This window comes from Eumetopias jubatus, unplaced genomic scaffold (assembly GCF_037043125.1).
Source record: "Eumetopias jubatus isolate StellerSeaLion01/CBP00866 unplaced genomic scaffold, mEumJub1_p1.0 scaffold_10, whole genome shotgun sequence".
Taxonomy (NCBI): domain Eukaryota; kingdom Metazoa; phylum Chordata; class Mammalia; order Carnivora; family Otariidae; genus Eumetopias; species Eumetopias jubatus.
The window spans coordinates 60,024,707-60,052,057 of record NW_028274816.1 but is presented as its reverse complement, the minus strand read 5'-3'; the positions used below and the strand labels follow the sequence as shown (position 1 = coordinate 60,052,057).

The following is a 27,351-nucleotide window of genomic DNA, read 5'->3' as shown; positions in this document are numbered from 1 at the left end:
CAACAGGGTTGCAAAGGGAGAAACTTTTTTTTTTTTTTTTTAAGCCATCCAGTCACTGTAGGTCTTTGACTGGATAATTCATCCATTTATAGTCAGACTAATTATTGATAGGTAAGGGCTTACTGATGCCATCTTATCAATTGCTTTTCTGGCCAATTTGTAGTTCCCTTATTCCTTTTTTTCCTCCTTCTGACTTCCTTTAGGAATTGATAATTTCCTATAATGGAAATTTCCTATAATTGATAATTTAGGATAATTTAGGAATTATCACATTGGCCATTGCACATTGTATATTATCAACAGATTTCAAACCTCAGGATGAAAATCATTGATAGTAATTTGGCCTGTTCAAGAAACCTGAAATAAACTATTTAATAAAATGAAGGTAACAGGACCTTTCCACGGGGATCCTTGTAACTTTAACAGCAATTGTAGGTATTATAATTTTGATTTTTAATTAATCAATTATCAATTATTAAATTTATTTAGAATTTAATTGAATAATCTTTCAGAAGAACTTAAGAGACTGTTTTCTCTACTATGAATTATCTGATGTGTAGCCGATTGTGAGAAATGGTTAAATAATTTATCACATTCATTACAGTTTTAAGGTTTCTCTACAATGTAAATTCTTTGGTGAATCCTGAGGTCAGATCATTGTCTAAAGGCCTTATCATTTTCAATACATTTGTATGTTTTCGCTCTGATGTGAATTCTCTCATGACCCCTCAGGTAAACATCTGAACATCTGATAAAAGTTTAACACCTTCATTACATTTATAAGGTTTCTCTCCAGTAGGAGATAATATTACATATGCTTGATCTTTGGATAAAAGCCTTGCCATACCCATTACATTTTTGTGCTTTCTTTCAAAGATGCATATTCTGGTGTCTAATTAACTGTGAGCCCTGGTTACAGGCTTTGCCAAATACATGACTTACATGGTTTCTGTTCAGTATGGATTCTTTGATGTTGAGTAAGGCCTGAACACACATTAAAGGTTTTGCTACACACATGACATTTGTGAGGTTTCTCTTCACTACAAATTCTCTGATAATCCCCAGTGCTTGATCTTGGGATAAAAGCATTTCCACATATATTAGGTTTACAATGTTTCTTTTCAGTATGCATTTTCTGATGTCTAGTAAGATTTGCAAATTGGGTAAAGGCCTTGTCACATTCATTACATTTATAAGGCTTCTCCCCAGTATGGATTCTTTGATGTCGGGTAAGGCTTGAACACACATTAAAGGCTTTGCCACACTCGTTACATTTATAAGGCTTCTCTCCAGTATGAATTATCTGATGTATGACAAGGTTAGAAGACTGGTTAAAGGCTTTGCCACATTCCTTACATTTGTAAGGCTTTTCTCCACTATGGATTCTCTTATGTTGAGTAAGGCTTGAACGCTCCATAAAGGCTTTGCCACACTCGTCACATTTGTAAGGCTTCTCTCCTGTATGAACTCTCTGATGAATTCTAAGATTTGAATGTTGACTACAGACCTTGTCACATACACTACATTTATATGGTTTCTCTCCAGTATGGATTCTCTGGTGTCTAGTGAGGTGTGATATGCGGTTAAAGGATTTGTCACACTCATTACATTTGTAAGGTCTCTGCCCAGAATGAATTCTCTGATGATTGGTGAGATTCGAGCTTCCTCTAAAAGTCTTCCCACATTCATTACATTTATAAGGCTTCTCTCCAGTATGGATTCTCTTATGTCGAGTAAGGCTTGAATACTCAGAAAAGACTTTGCCACACTCATTACATTTGTAAGGCTTCTCTCCAGTATGAATTTTCTGATGCCGTGCAAGATTTGAATTTTGACTACAGCCCTTGCCACATATATTACATTTATATGGTTTCTCTCTGGTATGGATTCTCTGATGTCTAGTAAGTTTTGCAAATTGGGTGAAGGCTTTGCCACACTCATTACATTTGTAAGGCCTCTGCTCAGAATGAATTCTCTGATGATTAATGAGGTTTGAGCTTTCTCTAAAAGCCTTCCCACAATCATTACATTTGTAAGGTTTTTCACTAATAGGTGTTTTTTGATGTCTAAGTAATGAAGGATGCATAAAAAGTTTCCCAGATTTATTACAAACGTTCATGTTGATGCTAGGAGGAATTCTTTGAAGTGGTGAAACAAAACTACCATTGATCAACTCAACTTGATTATATTCATAAATTTTCTCTTCAGTTTGAAACTTCTGAAGGTCAGCCAGATGCGACTGAAACTTTAATCCAATTCCATTTTCAAAACATTTTATATACTTGTTTCCTGCACAGGTTATGTTATTTTTTAGTTTTAACAAATAACTTTTATATGACTTCTCATGTTTGTAACTTCGATAAGTACTTTTTCTTACAGAAACACTCTGCTTTAGAGGGAAATCATTCCAGGATTTGTTATGCTGTTGATCTCTTCTACCAGTGAAATTTTGGTTATGGGCTGCGGTTACTCCTCTGTAATTTGTTTCATCATACGTATACTGACTTTCAAACTCATGCATATTTTGCTGGACTTCTCTGAAACCCAAATCCTTGATGTCATTTCTTTTGTGTCTTTCCAACATCAATGTTTGGAATAATTCTTCTTTGCTAATATCCTCTTTTGGTGATAATTTTTTAATCATACTTCTAACAGAGATATCTGAAAGATATAAAGGACCATAGGTTTCCTATTAATAGAGTTATAAAGTGAATATTTTATCTTGAAAACATAATATTAGGCCAAAAGTAATGCTTATATAGTAATAAAACTTCTCAACCATAGTATGCAAATATTTAGGAATAAAGGGAATCGGATTCCTCAATAAAGAAAGGGTGTTTACACACAGATAAAATTATTTTCAGGAAAGCCTAGTTCCAACACCCTATGATCAAACTACTCAGAGTATTTACATAAGCCCTGAAACAAGTGGTATCTTCCTGTTGCCACCCCAAAGTACTCACCAATTGGCACTAGACATTTGGGTGTTTCATATTTGAAGGAAAGCAATATTATATTAATGCATATACACATACCTAATTATTTAGGTACAATTATAAAGGCTAAAGCAGAGGACTATATACTGTAATGGTAAATAATATCTTAAACTTATCTAACAAAAAATGGCAATTCACAATTATAAAATAAAAATAGCGCTGAGAAAATGAGAAGAACCTGATAAAACACCATCGTAAGAATAACAAAATATTGGTCTGAATTTCTATAATTAAACTATATTCATGCAGACTAGGCATTTTACAACATTAACCATTGGTGCATGACAGTCATAATACATAAAAGATATTTAAAAACCATTATCTGTAAGTCATAGTAAAAATGAATCAAACATTTCAGAAACCCACAGTAAATCCAGAAGATAAATAATAAGCCAACACAATTACAAACCATTATAATCTGTGGCATTCTAAAGAATTCTTCCTTCAGAACAAAGGACAGGGCTCCTATTCCCAAAGGAATACATAATATGAGCATTGAAACCTATGTTAAGAACCACTGACTTTTTAAATATCTGGTTCAGGTACATACATAATATTTTAAGATGAAGAATTTGGGAAGGCAATCAGAAATCAGAATTATGATGTCACACCTGCAATTAACAACCAATAGAGCTATTTTCTTTTCCTTTTTTTAAATTTTATTTTATTATGTTATGTGAATCACCTTACATTACATCATTAGTTTTTGATGTAGTGTTCCATGATTCATTGTTTGCATATAACACCCAGTGCTCCATTCAATATGTACCCTCTTTAATACCCATCACCAGGCTAACCCATCCACCCACCCCACCCCCCTCTAGAACCCTCAGTTTGTTTCTCAGAGTCCATAGCCTCTCATGGCTCATCTCCCCCTCCGATTTCCCCCCTTCGTTTTTCCCTTCCTACTATCTTTTTTTTTTTTTAACATATAATGTATTATTTGTTTCAGAAATACAGGTCTGTGATTCAACAGTCTTACACAATTCACAGCACTCACCATAGCACATACCCTCCCCAATGTCTATCACCCAGCCACCCCATCCCTCCCACCCCGCCCCCACTCTAGCAACCCTCAGTTTGTTTCCTGAGATTAAGAATTCCTCATATCAGTGAGATCATATGATACATGTCTTTCTCTGATTGACTTATTTTGCTTAGCATAATACCCTCTAGTTCCATCCACGTCATTGCAAATGGCAAGATTTCTTTTTTGATGGCTGCATAATATTCCACTGTATATATATACCACATCTTCTTTATCCATTCATCTGTTGATGGACATCTTGGCTCTTTCCATAGTTTGGCTATTGTGGACATTGCTGCTGTAAACACTGGGGTGCACATACCCCTTTGGATCACTACATTTGTATCTTTGGGATAAATACCCAGTACTGCAATTGCTGGGTCGTATGGTAACTCTATTTTCAACTTTTTGAGGAACCTCCATACTGTTTTCCAGAGTGGCTGCACCAGCTTGCATTCCCACCAACAGTGTAGGAGGGTTCCCCTTTCTCTGCATCCTCACCAAAATCTGTTGTTTCCTGACTTGTTAATTTTAGCCATTCTGACTGGAGTGAGGTGGTATCTCATTGAGGTTTTGATTTGGATTTCCCTGATGCCGAGCGATGTTGAGCACTTTTTCATGTGCTGTTGGCCTTTTGGATGTCTTCCTTGGAAAAATGTCTGGTCATGTCTTCTGCCCATTTCTTGATTGGATTATTTGTTCTTTGGATACTGAGTTTGATAAGTTCTTTATAGATTTTGGATACTAGCCCTTTATCTGATATGTCATTTGCAAATATCTTCTCCCATTCTGTCTGTTGTCTTTTGGTTTTGTGGACTGTTTCCTTTGCTGTGCAAAAGCTTTTTATCTTGATGAAGTCCCAATAGTTCATTTTTGCCCTTGTTTCCCTTGCCTTTGGCGATGGTTCTAGGAAGAAGCTGCTGTGGCTGACGTCGAAGAGGTTGCTACCTGTGTTCTCCTCTAGGATTTTGATGGATTCCTGTCTCACATTTAGGTCTTTCATCCATTTTGAGTCTATTTTTGTGTGTGGTGTAAGGAAATGTCCAGTTTCATTCTTCTGCACGTGGCTGTCCAATTTTCCCAACATCATTTGTTGAAGAGACTGTCTTTTTTCCATTGGACATTCTTTCCTGCTTTGTCGAAGATTAGTTGACCATAGAGTTGAGGGTCCATTTCTGGGCTCTCTATTCTGTTCCATTGATCTATGTGTCTGTTTTTGTGCCAGTAACATACTGTCTTGATGATTACAGCTTTGTAATAAGGCTTGAAGTCCGGAATTGTGATGCCACCAGCTTTGCTTTTCTTTTTCAACATTCCTATTCAGCTATTTGGGGGTCTTTTCTGGTTCCATACAAATTTTAGATTATTTGTTCCATTTCTTTGAAAAAAGTTGATGGTATTTTGATAGGGATTGCATTAAATGTGTAGATTGCTCTAAGTAGCATTGACATCTTCACAATATTTGTTCTTCCAATCCATGAGCATGGAACATTTTTCCATTTCTTTGTGTCTTCTTCAATTTCTTTCAAGAGTATTCTATAGTTTTCTGAGTACAGATTCTTTGCCTTTTTGGTTAGATTTATTCCTAGGTATCTTGTGGTTTGGGTACAATTGTGAATGGGATCGACTCCTTAATTTCTTTCTTCTGTCTTGTTGTTGGTGTATAGAAATGCCACTGATTTCTGTGCATTGATTTTATATCCTGCCACTTTACTGAATTCCTGTATGAGTTCTAGTAGTTTTGGGGTGGAGTCTTTTCGGTTTTCCACATAAAGTATCATATCATCTGCAAAGAGTGGGAGTTTGACTTCTTTACCCATTTGGATGCCTTTGATTTCTTTTTGTTGTCTGACTGCTGTGGCTAGGACTTCAGTACTATGTTGAACAACAGTGGTGACAGTGGACATCCCTGCCGTGTTCCTGACCTTAGGGGGAAAGCTTTCAGTTTTTCCCCATTGAGAATGATATTCGCTGTGGGTTTTTCATAGATGGCTTTTATGATATTGAGGTATGTACCCTCTATCCCTGTACTCTGAAGATTTTGATCAAGAAAGGATGCTGTACTTTGTCAAATGCTTTTTCTGCATCTATTGAGAGGATCATATGGTTCTTGTTCTTTCTTTTATTAATGTATTGTATCACATTGATTGATTTGCGGATGTTGAACCAACCTTGAAGCCCAGGGATAAATCCCACTTGGTGTGAATAATCCTTCTAATGTACTGTGGATTCTATTGGTTAGTATTTTGGCAAGAATTTTTGCATCCATGTTCATCAGGGATATTGGTCGGTAATTCTCCTTTTTGATGGGGTCTTTGTCCGTTTTTGGGATCAAGGTAATGCTGGCCTCATAAAATGAGTTTGGAAGTTTCCCTTCCATTTCTATTTTTTGGAACAGTTTCAGTAGAATAGGTATTAATTCTTCTTTAAATGTTTGGTAGAATTCCCCTGGGAAGCTATCTGGCCCTGGGCTCTTGTTTGTTGGGAGATTTTTTATTACTGCTTCAATTTCCTTAGTGGTTATAGGTCTGTTCAGGTTTTCTATTTCTTCCTGGTTCAATTTTGGTAGTTGATACATCTCTAGGAATGCATTCATTTCTTCCAGATTATCTAATTTGCTGGCATAGAGTTGCTCATAATATGTTCTTATAATTGTTTGTATTTCTTTGGTGTTGGTTGTGATCTCTCCTCTTTCATTCATGATTTTGTTGATTTGGGTCATTTCTCTTTTCTTTTTGGTAAGTCTGGCCAGGGGTTTATCGATCTTGTTAATTCTTTCAAAGAACCAGCTCCTGGTTTCATTGGTCTGCTCTACTGTTCTTTTGGTTTCTATTTCATTGATTTCTGCTCTGATCTTTATTATTTCTCTTCTCCTGCTGGGTTTAGGCTTTATTTGCTGTTCTTTCTCCAGCTCCTTTAGGTGTAGGGTTAGGTTGTGTATTTGAGACCTTTCTTGTTTCTTGAGACAGGCTTGTATTGCTATATACTTTCCTCTTAGGACCGCCTTTGCTGCATCCCAAAGATTTTGAACAGTTGTGTTTTCATTTTCATTGGTTTCCATGAATTTTTTTAATTCTTCTTTAATTTCCTGGTTGACCCATTCATTCTTTAGTAGGCTCTTTAGCCTCCATGTATTTGAGTTCTTTCTGACTTTCCTCTTGTGATTGAGTTCTAGTTTCAAAGCATTGTGGTCTGCAAATATGCAGGGAATGATCCCAATCTTTTGGTACCGGTTGAGCCCTGATTTGTGACCTAGGATGTGATCACTTCTGGAGAATGTTCCATGGGCACTAGAGAAGAATGTGTATTCTGTTGCTCTGAGATGGAAGTTCTGAATATATCTGTGAAGTCCATTTGGTCCAGTGTGTCATTTAAAGCCTTTATTTCCTTGTTGATCTTTTGCTTAGATGATCTGTCCATTTCAGTGAGGGGGATGTTAAAGTCCCCTACTATTATTGTATTGTTGTTGATGTGTTTCTTTGATTTTGTTAATTAATTGGCTTATATAATTGGCTGCTCCCATGTTAGGGGCATAGATATTTAAAATGGTTAGATCTTGTTGGATAGAACTTGTAAGTAGGATATAGTGTCCTTCCTCATCTCTTATTAAAGTCTTTGGTTTATAATCTAACTTGTCTGATATAAGGATTGCCACCCCAGCTTTCTTTTGATGTCCATTAGCATGGTAAATGGTTTTCCACTCCCACTTCCAATCTGGGGGTGTCTTTGGGTCTAAAATGAGTCTCTTGCAGACAGCATATCGATGGGTCTTGTTTTTTTATCCAATCTGATACTCTGTGTCTTTTGATTGGGGCATTTAGCCCATTTACATTCAGGGTCACTATTGAAAGATATGAATTTAGTGCCATTGTATTCCAATAGAGCTATTTTCTAACTGTGAAGCAGCCTTTAATAATGCGATTCTGTGTCACAGAATACATATACCACAGAGTATGTGCCTTGAAAATTTACTAAGAAACAACACTGAGATGAAATAAGTTACAAAACGAATACAAACAATATACTGCAGACAAAGGTCAATCACATATTAAACATAGGAGGAGGTCAAGAAGTATTAGCAAAGAAAAGCAAATTTCCAGTACTCGCTATATGTTATACAATGTTCAAAATCTAACAGCATTAACATATTTAAAATATTCTCAAGATACATTATCATAATATTTCAGATAAAAACAACGGGCCCATCGTGTTTATGTACCCAACACTAATTCACACAGAAAAAAATGTGAAAGCCAAAATTTGAACCTGGGCCTGCAGGCCCAGACCACACGTTCTTGAGCACTAAACATTACTGCCCACTCAGGAAGTGAGTAAAGGTCATAGCAAACCTCACCAGCATACAGGGAAATGCTTCAAGAAAACTACAGGAATTGAGTTGTGTTACTAATATCGTTACTGACTCATCCCACCTGGATAAGAGCATCTGAGTCATCACTTCCTGAATGTGTTGATTTAGACAGTGACTAGGCATGGTCCTATCCTGAACTAGCTGTCCTCTGGAAGAGTAGGGATCTTTATAAAATGCAGAAGGGGTAAGGATAGGGGCTGTTGAGGAGACTTGGGTGTCCAAGGGCTCAAAATTAATATGCTAAGGAAGAAACAGTGTGCTTCATCCAGATCAATGAACAATCTGGGGGAAAGTGGAAGAACAGAGCCTGTGCTTGCAAATTTATGGGAATACAATTGCGCTAGGACAGTAAAATTCTTTATCTTAGAAGAAGACATGAACTGATTTAGCAAGTGGCACAATATTGACCCATTCTGTGGGAAATGTACTATGGGTGTGGGGGGACAGGAGAGAATGGAAGATATGAGGAAGGCAATTACCATGATACAGTGGAACGAATACAGGTTTACCTCTATTCTAACACCTTCCCTGAAATTTCTCAAATGGGATATCCTTGGCTTTCTATTTATAAGCATTTACTCAAGAGAGTCCTACATATATATTCCATGAGACATGTTTAAAGTGTTCTTAAAAGGCAACCAAAGTCTGGACATGGCCATCAAGGGGAGAATGGATGAACTCACTCTACATACACATACAGATGCCATTAAAGTCTGTCAAGAATTCAGCAATGGAGAGTGACATGGATGCAAGATGATGAATCCCCGGTGGGGAGGACAAAGAGCTTGCTGGAGGGAAACAAAGGTAGCAGGTTTTGTCAAGGTCTGAACTTTGGGGGAGATGTGGATAGATTAGCTAAAAAGAAATAACATACCAACCAAATTATTAATTACATGTTTTATAAATATAAATTTACCAATTTGGCATGCTAACCTTTTTGAGGCTAAGTGTGCTTGTTTGTTATATAAAAATCATAGTGCTTCTTGGGGTGCCTGGGTGGCACAGTTGGTTAAGCATCCAACTCTTGGTTTCAGCTCAAGTCATGGTATCAGGGTCCTGGGATTGAGCTCCACGTTGGGCTCCATGCTCAGTGCAGAGTCTGCTTGATAGTCTCCCTCTCCCTCTGCCCCTCCTGTTCATGCTCTTCCTCTTTCTCTCTCTCAAATAAATAAATCTTTAAAAAATAATAATAGAGCTTCTTTTGCAGCCTCCTCTAATTATCTGAACTCATATATTTGGATCTCTTCACACAATTGCTGGCATAAGGAGACATGAAGTGAGGGATGCTCTTTATTTTTTATTTTATTTTTTTAAGATTTTATTTATTTATTCATGAGAGACAGAGGGAGAGAGAGAGAGAGAGAAGCAGAGGGAGAAGCAGGCAGCCCGATGCAGGACTCGATCCCAGGACCCTGGGATCATGACCTGAGCCGAAGGCAGACGCTTAACCATCTGAGCCACCCAGGCGCCCGAGGTGAGGGATGCTCTTACTATATATAGGCAGATATATAGTTGTTATTGTGGATCAATGGAAGTTATGTGTCCTTATCCAAAATTAATAAATTCTGACTCTGTTAACTATCACCACAACATAGGCAACCTCAAAGGGAAAATAATTTAATGACACACAGTGGGGAATGGATTTTACTGAAGGGCAGTGTTAGTAGCAGGGGACTGCAGAAGCAACTTTTGGCAGTGCCATGCAGGAGTTAGATGTGCACAGAGGTGGCCAGCAACATAAGCAGTTGGCTGTAGTCAGAGAGCAGGAGAGTACTGACATGAGGGTCAACAAGGACCAGGTGAACTTTTTACGGAACCCAGTTTAAAAGACGAAGATCAAAACAGCCTTCAAGTGTTAACTGAAGAATGTAATTTCCAGAACATGAAAAATTTTGTGAAAAACACAACGAGTTATAAGCAATAGTGGTGAGGATGTACATGGAGTGGAAGAGACTGGCTAACTTCCCAATAAAATACATCAAAAACTAATGATGTAATGTATGGTGATTAAATAACATAATAAAAAATAAATAAAAATACAATGAGGAAGTCAAACATTAGCTTAGTATAATAAGATGTGTACCTGATGAATCTACACAGGGAAATTAATTATTAGAATAAAGGATTTTGTACCAAAATACAAAAGTCAGTAAAATTCAAATAAAATCCAAGAAGTTGTATTTAGAAAACTTAAATTATACTACAGAATAAGCAAGATATCCTATGTAACAAATTATGGCAAATCAATTTAATGATTTCTAGGATGAACACAGTAATTTAATTAAAAAAAAAAAAGATATTTTCTCAAGATATCCAATATTCCCGGGCGCCTGGGTGGCTCAGTTGGTTAAGCGACTGCCTTCGGCTCAGGTCATGATCCCGGAGTCCTGGGATCGAGTCCCACATCGGGCTCCTCGCTCAGCAGGGAGCCTGCTTCTCCCTCTGACTCTCTCCACTCTCATGCTATTTCTCTCTCTTTCAAATAAAATAATTAAATCTTTCAAAAAAAAAAGATATCCAATATTCCCAATTTTACAAATCCAATCAATTTGAGAAAGGGGTACTTTAATAATAGGCAAATCACGTGAAAGAGAAATAAAGGGACTAAGATAATTTTTTCACAAAATTCAGGAGTTTGAATAGGTTTTGGGGAAACTGTTGCTGAGCCATAACCATCAACACTCAAGAAGCAAATCTTGTAATATATATTTTAAAATATTTATTCCTTGATCTAGCAGCCCACAAACCAGAGCTATAAAACAGAATTCTGAGTGTCATCAAAAATAGGTAATTAATGATTAAATTTTTTAAAGTTTATTTTTAATCCATGGAAATGTACATGATGAAAACTGCAGTGGTTTAAACACAACAAATTAGAATTTAAAAATGGAGGCATAAAATTGTACACCTGAAACTAATATAACACTGTATATTAAAAATCCTGGAATTAAAAAAAAAGAAACAAGAAGCATCATTTAACTTCGTAAGTTCCCTCATATGCATCACAATCATATCTGTTTGGAGGAAAGAACACTGTGGCATGCAGGGGGTAAACAATTTGGCACGAACCCTAGTTTGGTCAAAGCCTCACAGATAAACAGTTGCAACAATGTTCTCCTTGGGATAAGTTCGTACATCTATGATTGCTGGCTCAAAGGGAATAATCATTAGATATTTGAGCAACATTGCCACACTGCCCTTGAGAGACTCTGTGACACTCCACAAAGAGCAGAAAGAGAACTATAATCACTCATCAGTCAGACTCTCCTGATACTTTCTATCTCAGCCTCCCTAGGACTTGCTGACCACTCCACTCAGGGGCTTAACTGGGCACTTCTGTAAGTGGCAGGACAGCACTGTAATACATTAATCAAAGTATTCTCCTTCAAAAATTTTGTTACCCAATAGACTCCCTCCACGGATAAGTTCACCAGAAGTTGTCCATCAACTAAAAGTGGGTTATCACAGCAGAAAAAGAGGATATTTCAGACCCTAGGAAAACATGTTTCAAAAGCAAAATTGCACAGACTTAGGAAAATATAGAATCTGTACGAGCCAAATTTTATCTGCATCACTAGCCTAGGCAGAGTGCAGGACGGAGAATAAGGCACGATAACAGAAGTAAAGCAATGGGTTCGATTTTGCAGGGTCTTTGAGAAAACCAAGAGACGCTCCCCATGTAGGACTGGGTTTCAAAGAGCCAACCTCTCTGTCCACTATCTGTAGAGTACTGCTGACTAGCCGTCTCAGAAGATCCACCCCATTGCCTGGTTATACTCTTGATGTGTGGCAAAAGCAGGCCTGACAAAATGGCTAGGAGGCCTTGAGACAGTCCCATGCAGCCTTGGGGCCCCAAGTGCAATGGAAGAGGAGCCAATGTTTTCCTATCTCCCGAACAGAGGAACTGAGGATGAAACCCAGACAGGTCCTGGAGTCAGGACTGTGGAGGAACTGATGGAGCAGCTGGAATCAGATGGTATCAAGTATGGAAGGAGAGACCAGAGGAAAAGAGGACCCCTATAAACAGCCCTTCTCATCCCTCTCAAAGCCAAGGGACCAAAAAGGTCACAGCAGCCAGATAACAGTGTTGCAGGTCATGATAAAGACTGCCATTGTCTCTGCATCAGCTGGAATGCCGTGTCTGAACAGGGTAATGGGGGAGATTTCCTCTGAGTGCTCACAAGTACTTTTCTTTTCTCATAGACCTCTCCTCTTTGGGGAATGTTTCTCAAACAATATTTGATGAAGCAGTTTCATCTCTGACCATCTCAGCTGTTACCAGTGTTCACCTCTTGGATATAGTCCCACCCACTTGGTTTCTTCTCTATTTTCACCTCACCCTCCACAGCCCTCGGCTCTGTCCCTTGCTCCAAAATGGAGATAACATTCAGTCAGAGAGATTCCTGCTCATAAAAAAGGAGAGTTACATGTTGGGGCTTTTCCAGAATATAATCCCAGCCTTTGTTCAGCAGAGGATGGAAGATGTTATAGATGGGTCTACACTAATTTCGTCCACTGACTGGCTTAGGAAATATTTTACATGTATAGACATCTAGCTCTCTTCTGGACTTACTGACTCAAATGCAGGGGAGTAAAACCAGGGAATCCAATATTTTAAAATTTTGTTACAAGGTTTTATGATTACTCAAGTGGTAAAAGCAACACTAATCTAGTGAGGAGTGGGCAGATCATCTGAAGAAAGGAGGAGATGAAAGTCCAGGTGCCACCACATGAAGCTTTCAATTCAGAGTCAATATAGCTTCAATCACAGTCTAGTAGGGCAGAGGCCCCCAAGAAACTCACTAGGGCAGATCCCAACATTTAGAGGGACATTATCCTCACCCAGGGAGACCAGGTTCCTATAGTTCTCCAACATCACATCCTTGTACAAGGCCCTCTGAGCAGGGTCCAGGCACTCCCACTCCTCTGGAGAGAATTCTATGGCCACATCCCTGAAGGTCAACAGCACCTGTAACGAAAAACACATTAAACTAAGAGACCACAGGGAGAGTTCTTATCTTCACACAAATTATAGGAGAGAGGTGTTAAGGATTGATTTGGCTGTGGTGACAAATCAGTATAAGATAATTTTGAGCAAATCATATATCCCTAATTTTGTGTTATTATACTTCTCAACCAGGATACATAAATCCACAAAATCACTGTGCGTTCCACAATTTTGTGAACAAAATATATAAATAAAAAATGCATCACAAGATGGACTATATAGAAATGCTAGATAATACATTTTACACACCAATTATTTCTCTGATGAGCTACACTATGAGTAGTGTCTTTAAAGATTACAAAGTTGACAGTGCCTTTTAAGAAAGCTTAAAATGTAATGTGATGATTATAATGGCAGAAACAAAAAGTTTTTAAACATTTATGATGTGCTAAACATTACTCAAATGGGTATTATTTTGTGTAATAATATTAGAGAAATATCTGTGTCCACCTTATAGAGGAGGCAATTGTCACAGAGACTCTAAGAAACTAGCCTCGGGTCAGATAACTAAGAAAGGGCAGAGCCGGCACCTTAACCAGGTGTTCTGAATTTAGAATTGAATCTGAAGAATCACACAGTTAAGTAACAGATACACTGTTAAAAGTAGTTCTCTACTTTTAGTGGGCTTCCTAAGTGAGAAAACATGAAACAAATTCAAAGCTAAAAACAGGGACCTGCAGAAAATGTCATTATCTATGCACATATGTAGTATGTTATTATTGTTACCACTATTAATTCACTAATGAGTTAGTAGAGAAAAAAATTTAAGGCCACGAAAAATTCCTAGGAATAATTTTCAAAGCTTAAAATAAATATAAAAGTTATTTATGAAACAATGCATCTTTTATACACACCAGAGGTTTCTACTCGCATACACCCACACACACATAAACACAATTTCAGTAAAAGTAGTCCTTTCAGACAGATTTTTGGGATGAGTTTTTTTAAATTTATCTTTTTTTTTACTCGTGTATTTCAGTATTTTTGGTAAAATGGACATTTAGAAATTGTACTTTTTTTTCTTTAAAGATTTTATTTATTTATTTGACAGAGAGAGACACAGTAAGAGAGGGAACACAAGCAGGGGGAGTGGGAGAGGGAGAAGCAGGCTTCCCGCGGAGCAGGGAGCCCGATGCGGGGCTCGATCCCAGGACCCTGGGATCATGACCTGAGCCGAAGGCAGAGGCTTAATGACTGAGCCACCCAGGCGCCCCTGAAATTGTACTTATTTTTAATTAGGTTGTTGTCAACATTACTCTGTACTAGCCTAGTTAAAAAAATACAAAAATGAAAATAGAAAACTTTACCTTTTCCACTAAATACCTATATGTAAATATCAAAATTTTGTCCATTTAAATGTCCATTTAAACATAAGCCAAGTGGAGTTTATCCAATAATAAAACAATGCTTGAAGATTATAAAATTTATTATTCTACACTTAATAAATTAAAATAGAAAAAAATTATGAAAGCATTAGCTCTTTTAAGAAATTATTGAATAACTAAAAATCATGCTAAAAAAATTAGAGGCATCAAGTAAGGAAATTCCAGTAAACATCATGATTGACAGTAAACAACAGAAGCATTTCCACTAAAACTGAGGCTGACACAAGCGATGATGGCCAGGACTCCTGCTATTCATCACTGCACACAATGTCTGGACATTGTGAATCATGTGGGATCCATGTGTCTTCATCCAGAGAATGTTTTAATGAGGATCTAAAAGAACAAGCTATCTCTATGTGTATTAGCATGAAAACAACTCCAAGGTATGTGTACAGAATAAAACATCACAATATAACATTCACTGAAGAATTTTAACTAAAATCTGCTAATGATAGGTAAATGCATTTTTATAAGACATACACTTAATCTTCCATAGAACAGGCAATAGTGATTACAAAGGTGGTGAGTGATGATGGAGGGCATGACAGGGAAGGAGATGTTTTACTTCTTAGTCCAAAATGTGCAACACTGTTTGTGGAGTTTTACCTCAAAACAAAGATACATGGTATGTAATGTTTAAATCAGGGGCACCTGGGTGGCTCAGTCATTAAGCGTCTGCCTTCGTCTCAGGTCATGATCCCAGGGTCCTGGGATTGAGCCCCGCATCGGGCTCCCTGCTCCGCGGGGAGCCGGCTTCTCCCTCTCCCACTCCCCCTGCTTGTGTTTCCTCTCTCACTGTGTCTCTCTCTGTCAAATAAATAAAATCCTTAAAATTAAAAAAAAATAAAAATAAAATAAAAATTAAAAAAATGTAATATTTTAGTAACAATTGCTGGAAACAGAATTTGGCTCCATCCACTCTGATGACAAAGACTAGTTTTTTGCTCCAATATAATAGCTGAAACATTTTTAGGTAAAACACCTGCTACACAAAAGTCCCTGAATGAACAAGGGTCTTCATGGGATGGATATGCTGTGAGTGATATTAAAGAACATACTGTTAAAACAAATTATACAATAAAACATCCTTTATCATTGACATGTTTCAGAACTTTCCATTGTAATCCAAATCATTAATATTTTAGAGCCAGAAACATGCTGATTCACTTGTTTAGCTTCAAATGCCTTGTAAAATCAGGAACAATAGGTTTCCCTTTCTTAGTCTTATTTTCCAGCTGTTCCTGCACATTAATATAGCACATTAATGTGCAGTTTTTTTTTTCCTTCTTTTTCAAATTTGTATTTAAGTTCTAGTGAGTTTACATGTAGTGTAATATTGTTTTCAGGAGAATTTAGTGATTCACCGCTTACATGTAACACCCAGTGCTCAACAGGACAAGAGCCCTCCTAAATACCCATCACCCACCTACCTCCCTCCATCACCCCTAAGTTTGTTTTCTATCATTAAGAGTCTTTTATGGTTTGTTTCCTTCTCTCTCTGTTTTTCCCCTTCCCATATGTTCATCTGTTTCTTAAATTCCACATATGAGTGAAACCATATGATATTTGTCTTTCTCTGCGTGACTTATTTCGCTTAACGCTGTTTTTCTTAATGCAGTTCTTCTTTATGCAGCTCTACAAGGAACTGACGATGCGTTCATATGCAACTCCTAAAACAATCCCCTTGGCCAGCCGCAGTGACACCAAAGTCCCACTCCCAGTTTCTGATTCACACCTGCGTATGAAACCCTGCCCATGATAATCCCCCGACAGGGCCTCTTCACAGGTTCCATGTCTCTGGGTCATGGTGAGACGGGATCTAAGTGGAGATGACAGGCACTGAGGCAAGGCCGGGGTGAGTTCTAGCAAACGTTAGGCAGGACCCTTGAGAGCTTGAGAGTACATTACCAAGTCCAAAAAAACCCCCAGCATTTCAGGAAAGAGAGAAGAAACAACCAAGAATGTGAATTTTAGGGGCGCCTGGCTGGCTCAGTCGTTCAGCGTCTGCCTTCGGCTCAGGTCAGGATCCCAGGGTCCTGGGATCGAGCCCCGCATGGGGCTCCCTGCTCCGCGGGGAGCCGGCTTCTCCCTCTCCCGCTCCCCCTGCTTGTGTTCCCTCTCTCGCTGTGTCTCTGTGTCAAATAAATTAAATATTTTAAAAAAGAGAGAGAGAATGTGAATTTTACCTGGGAACGCGTCATTTTTGCCCCCTCTTCCTTTCCTCCTCTTCTGGGCTTAATTCTCGGATAAGATCAGTCTTGACAAGGGGACGGTGAGCGCTGAACACAGGCTGCCTAATGCCTAGAATGAACATACCCCCTTCCTGTGGCACAACCGCACGCAGAGGGAGGACCTCAACCAGTAAAAAGGCACTCCTCTGCCGCCCACTGCCCCAGGAGGGGCTGGCGCACACCGAGACAAGCCAGTGGGGCGCTTTCTCCGCTTTTCCCCCACAGCTCACTGCCCGGCTGCAGCGGCCCCCAGCAAACGCCGCACAGAACACAGCCCCGACCTTCCTGGATCCGGGACGGAGGACCCGGAGGGCAGGGAAGCAGCCGAAGCGGCGGTCTCCACGAATCGAGGGGCTAGAAGCGGCCGCGGCCGCCGACGCCGCGACCCGGCGCCACCAGGCCTCGGAACGTCCCACGGCGACGCCGGGACTCGTCGTGGGCAGGAAGGCGACGACCGCAGTTGTAACCTCCAGAGAACCCCGGTGTGGAAGACTGGAGGCTGCGGGGCCGCCAAGCACGGGTTTGAAACTGAACGTCCGAAATTTCACTCCCCCGAACGTTTCTGTCACTCAGCTCAATTCACTTCCGGGTCTGCCGGCGACTGCACACGCGCAGACGGGAAAGGAGGGTACAGGGGGCGGGACTCGGGCAGGGCCGCGAAGAATGGTTGAGATTGGGCAGGAAGCGCGCGTGGGGGCGGGGCGAGCTTGTGGGTCTGTTAGTCCTGCCCCGCCGTGCTTGTTTCTCAGCCTTTTTTTGATCGCTGTGGAGGAGAGCTGCTTCCTGCCTGTTCTAAGTTGATGTTTATAAATTTAAAGTAAAAGGGAGTTATGAGGGCCGCTTGTATTAGAAGCGGAGGTATGCTCAAAAAGTTGAGAAGGGCTAAATTCAAAATCTTTCGGTGCGAGCAGGTGGAGACGTGTGTCTTGCAAGTGATGGAAACTGGAATGCGATCACTCAGGAGATCGTCGGGACGAAGCCTCTCCTTGGACATGTTTACAACAGGGCAGCTGCCTTCCCCCAGGGCAAGTGGTTCAGGAAAGAAAGAGGGAATCTCAGGGGGAATCCATTATCTCTCATAACCTAACCTCAGAAATGACAGACGGTTACTTCTGCCAGATTCTGTTGGGTCACACAGGCTCTCCCGTAATTGCCGCAGCTCAGGCAACCAGCTGTCCTGCTTTTCCCTGGCCTGACCAGGTTCCTGAGAAACAGGACTTTTCGTCCTAAAACTGGGAAAGTCCTGGGCAAACTGGGCCAGTGGAGCACACTAGCTGATGTGCCACTCACCTTCCCAGCCACTCTCCACCCAGCCTGCCTTCTCTCCTTCCCTCCTCTTCTTTTCCCCACCTCCACCCCTTCTGTGTTCTCTCCTTTGCTCCTCTTCTCTTCCTTTTTTGTCACTTCCAGGTGTGAAGAGAGGGTGGAAAACATACTCCTGGCCTGGGTCCTAGTGACAACTTTGGCCAACAAAGAATGGAGAGGTGGGTGTCACCCTCAAGTGTGTAGAGCTTGTCAGGGGGCATGACAGGGAATAAAAGCTGAATATGAGAAACAAGCCCGCAGAAGTTCTTCTAACAGTGAAAACAAGCACAAGCCAGACAGGCTCTTCCCACTTTGGGCCATCCTTGTGTCCCAATACCTGCAGTTGGTACCCCCACCCAGGGTGTTCACAGACACTTAGTGCCTGTGGGATGGGGTGGGTGGTCAATTATTCCATTACCAACCAACTCATCAGTTGATGGAACTAATGATGTAAGGTGTTTCCTGGAGGTCCCCAAACAGAGTGAGGTGATAAAGGGTCTGCCTACTGTAGCAGACTGACAGAAATTTGAGAAGGAACATACTGTGGCCTTTAAGACTAGGTGACAACATCTATTTGGCTAGCAGAAATCTTATCCATTAGAGAACAGCCAAAGCTGTGCTTTGTTTAGATGCTGTGAAAATCAATAACGAGAAACCTCACTAAAAGGGAGTTAGGAACTTTTGGCAGGGGGGAGCTCTCATGCCCTAGCCTTCCTGATCACTTGCAGACCCAATAGGAAAAGAGGGACTTGACCTTGCACTTGGATACCACTCTACTACTCTAATCCCCCCAACCTGGGCAACAGCTCAGCCAATGAAAAGCTGCCATACTTTGAACTCCCAGTTGACACCAGTGGGCTGTTAGTTTGTCATGGCCTTTCCAACTTAACCCTTTTCTCCTTATAAAGCATATCTTAAAAAAAAAAAAAAAAAAAAGCGTATCTCTCTTTTGTTCCCCATTCTTGCTTAGGGTTTTGCAGTAGCTTGTTTGTCCCAGATTGCAATTCTCCTTTATTCTCAAATAAACCCATCTTTTGTTGTAAAATAACCAGTTTTTATTTTTAAGGTTAACAATGCTAAATTTTATCCCTTCCATGTGTGGGAAATCTAACCCTACAGGAAGCAAACATGCAGAAAGAAATGTGGTGGCACTGAGGGGCAGCTGCCATTACAGGTCATCTTCTAATGGAAGGAGGAAAAAGATGTGGGTGGTAGGGGCAGGATTTGTTGGTGCGGAGTTTAGTAAAATCCAGTCTGTTTCTAACTTGAACACGGTGGAGAAAGGTGGAAAGGCGATGAGGCTAAGTGGCCATGAGCCACACTGGGGCCGTTGTGGACTTATGTTTGGAAGAAGAGTTCATTAAACTCAACCCACCAGCTAGAAAATAAAGATGACGATGAGAAACCTGACCTTACCTTGAATCACCAGGGACCCTGGGACCACAGTCTGCTAAATTAATCAGGGTGAAGAATGAAGCAGCATAGACTCTCCTGGTGACATGTGTAAAGCTGGCATGCTGGTACCAACAAATTCTCTGTACAATAGCCCTGTATGACTCATGAAAAAAAGTAGATGGCTCATGGAGACTAACAACAGACTACTGAAGCTTAAATAAAGCAATGCCACCCATAGCATCAGCCGTCCCTCACATGATTCCAACAGTGCAAGAATTTCAGCAGGCTAAAGGAGACTGGTCCTCACTGATTGTGCAAATGTTTCTTTTCTCAGCCTTATCTCAGAAAAGAGCTAACTACAGTTTAGCTTCATGTAAGAAGGATCATAGTTTACGTTTGCTCCATTGCCACAATTACTTGAATTCACCAGTTTGCTGTCTCAATTTGGTTAGAAGGGATTTGGCTTTAATATAGGTCCTGAGTGTAATAATACGCTATATTGATGATATAAGAATTTCAGAAACTGAAGAATAAGCTAGGTAGAACTGACCTAAATGCATTAGTGGTACCAAGAGACTCGTTAAATCCAAAAGATCTAGGGACTTACCCAAATGGTGAAATTGTTAGGAATATTCTGGGCAGAAGCCACCCATGATGATTCATGGGTGACTAAAAAGAAACTGATATCCTTACCTACCCCTAGAACTAAACAAGAAGTCCAATGTTTGGTCTATTTGGATTGGGGAAGATGCATATTCTACATCTGGGAATATTGCTAACTCTTAGTCATGAAACTATTTCCAAAAGGAGTCCATATTTGAATTAGGACCTAAAAAAGACAGGTCATTTCTCGTTTATAAAAAGTAGTGTCTCTCAATCTCTGTCTGTCTGTCCTTGAAACCCTGTGATCCATTCAGAAATGATTTTGGAAATGGCTGCAATGCATAGTAATGCAAATTGGAATTAATGGCAAAAGCCTTTGAGTGCCACCTAATGGTGACCACTAAGATTTGGGACCAGAAAATTTTTGGATGCTGGGGCATGATATATACCATCTGAGATACAGTTACTAGCTTGCTACTGGGTGTTAATTAAGATGGCCCCTGGGACTGAAGGACATAAAATAATATTGAGACATGAAATTCTGATAATGTTTTGGACAATGTTGGAGAAACGCTGTAATATGAGATGCAGTGCTCGTAAGTATTCCATAATAAAAAGGAAGCCATTTTTACAAGAGCATCTACAGGGGGGATGCAAGTAGGCAGCCATCATATCCACAATCAGAAACCTCTTTTCTCATAGGAACAACTTTAGAATCCCCTGAGTTGCTGCCAGAGCCTACGGTCACTTGTTTTTGTGGATGGAAATCTATTAAACAGAATAGGGGTAAATGATGGGTTTCTGATAACCAGTAGGCATCTTACAGTGGGTCTGAATTCCCCTGGAAACTGCCCCACCCTGAGCCTAGGAAGGCAATGGGAAACCCAATGACATACTCAAACTAAATTTCATCTAGGTGTAACTACTATGCATTTAACTCTAGTACGGGGGACTCAACATTTTTGGATACAAAACATGTAACACCCCCACATACATACACATATGTTGGTGGGCCTTTATCCATATTGCATTGAGTTTATAAATTACTATTGTTAAGAATTTATATATTCGTGTCATAATGTCCTCTCACTGACAAAGTTGATCTTTATTCAAGTCTTTCTCATATCCCTTCACTCTGACACCAACTTTCTTTGAGCCTTGTCCCACATAGATAATCTAAGATATTCTCTTCATCTCAAGATCCTTAATTTAATCACATCTCCACAGTCCTATTGGCCTTATAAGGGAACATATTCACAGGTTCCAGGAATTAGAATGTGGATATCTTTTGTGTGTGTTGGGGGGCATTATTCTTTCTACCATAGGTTCTAAACTTCTCTATTACATCAATTAATAACATGGAAAATATATATAATAAATATATATATCATGCTTATATAATAAGAATTGAGCACAGTATTTGTCAATGCCTGCTGTTCCTACTAAATTATAAATCTTATGTGGGCAGAGACTCATACTGTTCACACTCTTACAGTTAAGTGACGGCTCATTGGAGCTTAAAGTTCTGATATGGATGACTGAAGAAGTGACTGTAATTGTGGGGGAAAAACATAAAATTAGATCTTTCATATAAGATTGAGAGATTTTTTAAAAATCTTTTTTTAAAGATTTATTTATTTTAGAGAAAGAGGGAGCATGTGGAAAGAGGGGCAGAGGCAGAGGGAGAGAGAGAATCCTCCAGCAGACTCCCGGCTAAGCATGGAGCCTGACTGAGGGCTCAGTCCTAGAACCCTGAGATCATGACCTGAGCAGAAATCAAGAGTCAGCCACTTAACTGATTGAGCTACCCAGGTGCCCCAAGGTTGGGAGAGTTTATGTAACTTCTACAGGTAAAGGAAACACAAGAGAACCAGGATAAATGGGGGTGCCAACTGTCAAAGGGGCTGAGGGTTGAGAAACATGAAGTCATTAGAGCAGAGGTGTTCAAGAGCCAGCAACTAGGATTCTCCAAAACCACCACATAAACTGAATAGAGGAAAGAGATGACGTAAAACGATACTAAGGTGTTCCCCAAGACAAAGACATATCAGGTGGCCCTTGTCCCAGTGGAGGACCTGGGAGAGAAGTTGGTCCTATGAATATATGTCTGTATAGGAAGAACATCATGGAGCTTCTGGAGCAGTTCTTAAGTCCCAAACATGCAACATCAGGGAAGATAACAATTCTGCATGTAGTAACTGTGTAATTTTGTCACCTATTCCAGAACAGTATGCCCAATCCTTTTGCTTTGTGATGTTTTTGCTGTCCTATTTTTCTGTCCGTTTTTTGCCAGACACATAAATAGGAATTATGATGCTTACTAGCATTTGCAACCTCCAACATAGGGTAACCAAAAAGCCAACGTACTTGGAAGCTTTCATTTTAAGCTCTTCTGCTCTGAGTTCCTGAGGTTGATCATGATGGCCTGGAAGATACTCAATAGGCAGGTGGTGCCAATGGACATACTGCTGGCAACTCTGAACACACTGAGTGAGTTTACATCCAAAATTACTGAAAAAAAATGCTTTAATCCAAAGCTTCCACTGTATGGGGGACTCCTCTAAAAAGAATAAACAAGGAGTTGACTAAAGTCAGGTGCTTGAGAATCAGATCTATAGACCTTAACATGCATCCACCAAAACAAAGGTATATGTAGTGGTAAAGAAGAAAGAAAGTCCCCAGGATTTCAACTACAGTCTGTAAAGATCATCCCTGAGGCCAAATTCCTAGCAGCCATTCTTTCATTTCTCACTAAATAATATTTATATTCAGAGTCCTTTCTGGAGACTGGAAGTTTGGGTTATTATCATCATGGCAATTGAAATCCTATATTCCCCACTTAGAATTATTTCCCACACATAAAAACTTACCAAGCTATATCTCCTGTTCTAATGAGGTTTTCTAAGTTTATACATTCTACCCAAGGAGAACCCCTTTTCCACATGTGAGCACTTAATTACCTGGATTCTTGATAAACCCCCTTCTGTTAGAGACCATCACTCAGACTGAAATAGAAAATACTCACCTGATTCTTTCCTGCTGTTATGGCCACCTCTGCCAAGATCACTCACTGGAGATACTCAGCTTAACTGTCACGGCAGAGCTGGCAGTCAATTAAATTTAAGATACTTGCAACAGTTGGAGTGCTGTAGCAGGATGGAAGTTATTTGCTTCTGGAGGGAAGCCCTAGGGATGGAGATTCAGAAAGACAAAATATCACTAACACTCTCTCTTCTCATACCTCCTGGGGCTAAGGTATTCCCTAAAAAAAAAAAAAAAAAAAAAAAAAGTGCTAGTTTTTGGCTTTTCCTTTGCCTACAAAAAAATCAATGTGTCCCATTACAAAATCTACAATTTCACTTTTTTTCCCAATCATTGCTTATTTCTACCCAGACATTTCATCCCAGAGAGTCAGGTGTAAAAGAGACAAATTCTTCTCTATAAAATGTAACCAGACTTACATTTGGGTCTCATAACCACCTTTGCGCTTGGCTATCACTTGGAGGTGTACAAACCGTGCTGGCCTGGGGTGGCCACTAAGGAAGGAAAGCCACATTGTGCCAAGGAATGGTCAGTATGGAATTCAGATTTGGAAAATAGTTCCATATAATCCCCACTACTCCTTCCATCCTTTTCCTGGAAGCAGCTGAGAGAAATGATAATCCCTTTTTGAAGGACAGTCACATCTAATCACCAAATTGCCTAACCAAGACGTTGGACCAGGAGGAAGTGAAATCGGTCAGCCCAATTTTTAGTAGTTTTTGTGATAAAAGGCATAACATAGGTCAAGGTGCAAATGGACTGGAAAGTCTAAAAGGTGATGCAGATTCATTTCAAAGGCCACAGTGGTGTGGCTGGAGTCAACCTATATGAATGTGTCAGCAGTGGTGAAGCATGACCAATGAACTGGAGAGGCAGGTCAAAGGTCCAATGGAGTCATTCTGCCAGGAGTGAGCTGGAGCCTCCCAAACCATGGGACAAACAGGTCAACTTTCTCCTGCAACCACAACTCTGACATGCAGTGATAGCCTCTGCATCAACACAGAGCCAGGCTTGATCAGCACCTTGACTGTTGTCAGTGCCCTCAGAAAAGAGGTCCTCACCATGAGCTTTCAAGTGAATGACCCAGACAACAGATCAATAGCTGAGGTTTATTTCTATTTTGCAGCCCCAAAGAAGGTGCCCTTAATCAGACAGTCTGTAGGGTCCAACATGGAAGACCAAATCGCTAGAACGTGGGCAACAACCCCAAACCCTGAGTTCTGACCCCTGAGTGAAATGATTATAACTTCTTTCAGTTTTGCATGGCTGGCTCTGAAGCCAAACGGCCACAGCAGCCCAGTGGACACCATCGGGTGTCAGCTCCTGTGACCCATCAGTGAACCAGGGACAGATATTTAGAAGACACTTGGTGAATCAGAGACCCTATAGAACCAGCAAGATTTGTTTCAGGCCCTGGAAGGGTACAAATGATGATTGGAAAAAATGTCCACCAAACACAGCTCCTGACTTTTCTTGTATAGATGAGAATTTGCTTGGGTGAGTCAGGTTTCCTTTTAAATATACTGTATCCAAATAAACTGGTAAATGTAAGTAAACTTTTTCTGAGTTCTGTGAGCTGCTCTTGCAAATTAATTGAACCCAAGGAAGAAGGTCATTGGAACCTCCAATCTATAGCTGGTTGGTAAGAAGCACTGGTTGACAACCTGGGTTTACTACTGGCATCTGAAGAGAGGGAGGAGGGCAGTCTTGTGGGACTGAGCCCTTAACCTATGGAATCTGATGCTGTCTCTAGGCATCAGAATTAAGCTGAGTTGTAGGACAAACTGCTGGTGTCTCAGAGAATTACTTGTTGGTGTGCGGAACCCCCCTGCCATGATGGAATTGGGTTCTCAGACCCCCTTTTAAGGATCCATACCTAAATAGCATATATTTCCATGTGTCTGACTTCTTTCACTCAATATTAGGTTTATGAGATTCATCCATGTTGTTGAATACAAATGAATTTCATTTGTTTTTATTACTGCAGAAGTATCCCATTCTGTGAGTAAATTACAATTGTAAGCCACACCAAAATACACACACACACACACCCACCCCATATCTATTCGGCAAGCAAAATCTTGGGTCTTCTCTACCTACCAAGTTCACCTACCCCAAAATGAAAACATTGGGCTGGCGAGGTCCAAGTTCTCTATGGGTCAGGTTTCAGTTTTAATCAGAGCTCTGTAGCAACTGGATAGCCTCTTTTAGAATCCACATCACTATTAGTTGTGTCAGGGTAGCTTTGAGTCCAAGACCCCAAGAGGGGGCCTTCAGGTGGAGGCTGTCTCCCTTTGCCGGAGGCTCCAAATGACAAAATCACCAAGTTTTCTTTGATCACTAGAAGAATCGAGTGTTGTAAGTCTCCTCACATAGTTCCAACAAACTTTAATTGGAAAACAGGACTCTATTTTCTGGTTTTATCAGCCACCCCTAATGTCAGAGATGTAATACGGACAACTCAGTGCTATTGACACTGAGATTTGTTACTTGCCAACAAACAGACCATCTGTAGAGTGAGCATTTGGATAGCAGAGGGTAGAGACACTTATGCTAGATTCCGACCTGCCCAAAGGGGGCAAATGTCTCTTGTGTCTCTTGAACACTTTGGAACCGAAGCCAAGTCCATCTGCCCAATGCACAGCAAAACCAATCACTGAGACATCAGGTTTGTAAGGAAAGGTTTATTCAAGAGGCAGGCAGACAAGGAAACAGGAGGGCAAGCCTCAAATCCACCTCCCCAAAGGAGGTAAGAACAATTTTGTTGTTGTTGTTGTTATTGTTGTTTTAATAATCACAGGGGTTGAGATTAAGTACATATTAATGAAAAGTTGGAAAGAAAGGGACAAGGTCCCTTTGTGGGTCTGGTTAGGGAAAAAGAAGGCTCTCCAGGACCAATAGCAAATTCTCTCATCCAGGTGTTAGACTGTTCATGAGGAAAGAGGGAGCATGAATGTTGAACAAACATATATGCATCATACATCCCATGTTCACGTTGAGGTGGAGACTTAACACTAGAAGGAGGCAAAATTCAGCCCCTGATGTCAGGAGGTTATCTTAGGACAAGGAGAGAGGTTACCGGCAAGCTCTGAGAGCCAGTATAAACTGGATGGGGTCATGGTCTGATTACCCCAGGTAAGGAATGTAGGGCCTAGCTTGCTCATGGGCTAGAACTTTTATCAGTTGACCTTAAGTCCAGGCTTCTGCAGAGACAGGTAGTAGGTTTGTTAGTGGGGTCCGAAAAGACACAATGGCTGATTAGGAGAAAGCAGTTCCCTGAAAAAGAAGATTTAAATCTTCTTCTAGTCTCAACCTCATTAACCCTATGCGGCATGGTTTCAACTTCTCTACCTGCACCTCAGCAGATGGGAATAATCCCCTCTGGCACTACGGGACAAGGAAGTACAAGGACATCCTGCATCAGTCCCTACTAGAGATTCTGATGTAGAAGGAGCAACGGGATGTGGAATTAGCACCAGCATCATCACTGTAGCTACATTCTCTCGCTGTGAACCCTGCCCAAACCTTACCAGATGAGTTTGGTTCCTTTTTTTCCCCTATGTGAACACAGATGAGAATGTTTAACATCTGTATGAGTCAGAGGCTGCAGTAAGATTGTGTTACTACCTGAGCAGGAGCTTGGAGAATGCAAGGGGCCAGAAAAGGCTAACATGGTGCGTGGGGGATGGCCAGGGCAGTGGGGAAGATACCCCCACTTTTCATTCTTCAATGCTTTTCACCTTAAGGTCTGAGCTGGCTTCCCCCTTGCACCTCCCAGAAAATGAAGGGTGGCCTGGCTTAGAGGTTTCTTTATTCCTGCCTATTTGCATACTTGACCCTACAGTCCTTGTCACTTAGCCTCCCTTCCCACAACCATGTAAGATGGTGGCATGGCACCTGATCCAACAAAGCTATACAAGTTTGAGTTCCTTCCCTCCCCCAAGCGTGTTGAAGCTTGCTGCTAAAGCTGTTGAAGTCAGGTTGTAGGCT

General features: G+C 40.4%; 1 protein-coding gene across 1 annotated transcript; it reads right to left on the bottom strand.

Moving 5' to 3' along the window:
• Window positions 1-555: 555 nt before the first annotated feature.
• Window positions 556-17,596, bottom strand: LOC114202405 (uncharacterized). The gene is made up of 3 exons (XM_088027794.1): window positions 16,972-17,596; window positions 13,235-13,361; window positions 556-2,661 (listed from the first exon to the last, which is right to left on the bottom strand). Exons 1-3 carry the CDS (start codon window positions 16,984-16,986, stop codon window positions 914-916), a joined length of 1,890 nt encoding a protein of 629 aa, XP_087883920.1. The 5' UTR covers window positions 16,987-17,596; the 3' UTR covers window positions 556-913.
• Between the last annotated feature and the right edge of the window lie 9,755 nt (window positions 17,597-27,351).

Excerpts from the sequence above, each read along its gene's own strand:
- LOC114202405 (XM_088027794.1), bottom strand. Across the intron at positions 2,662-13,234 it reads TAGGAACCTGGTCTCCCTGG|ATATCTCTGTTAGAAGTATG; the intron begins GTGAGGATAATG and ends TATATCTTTCAG.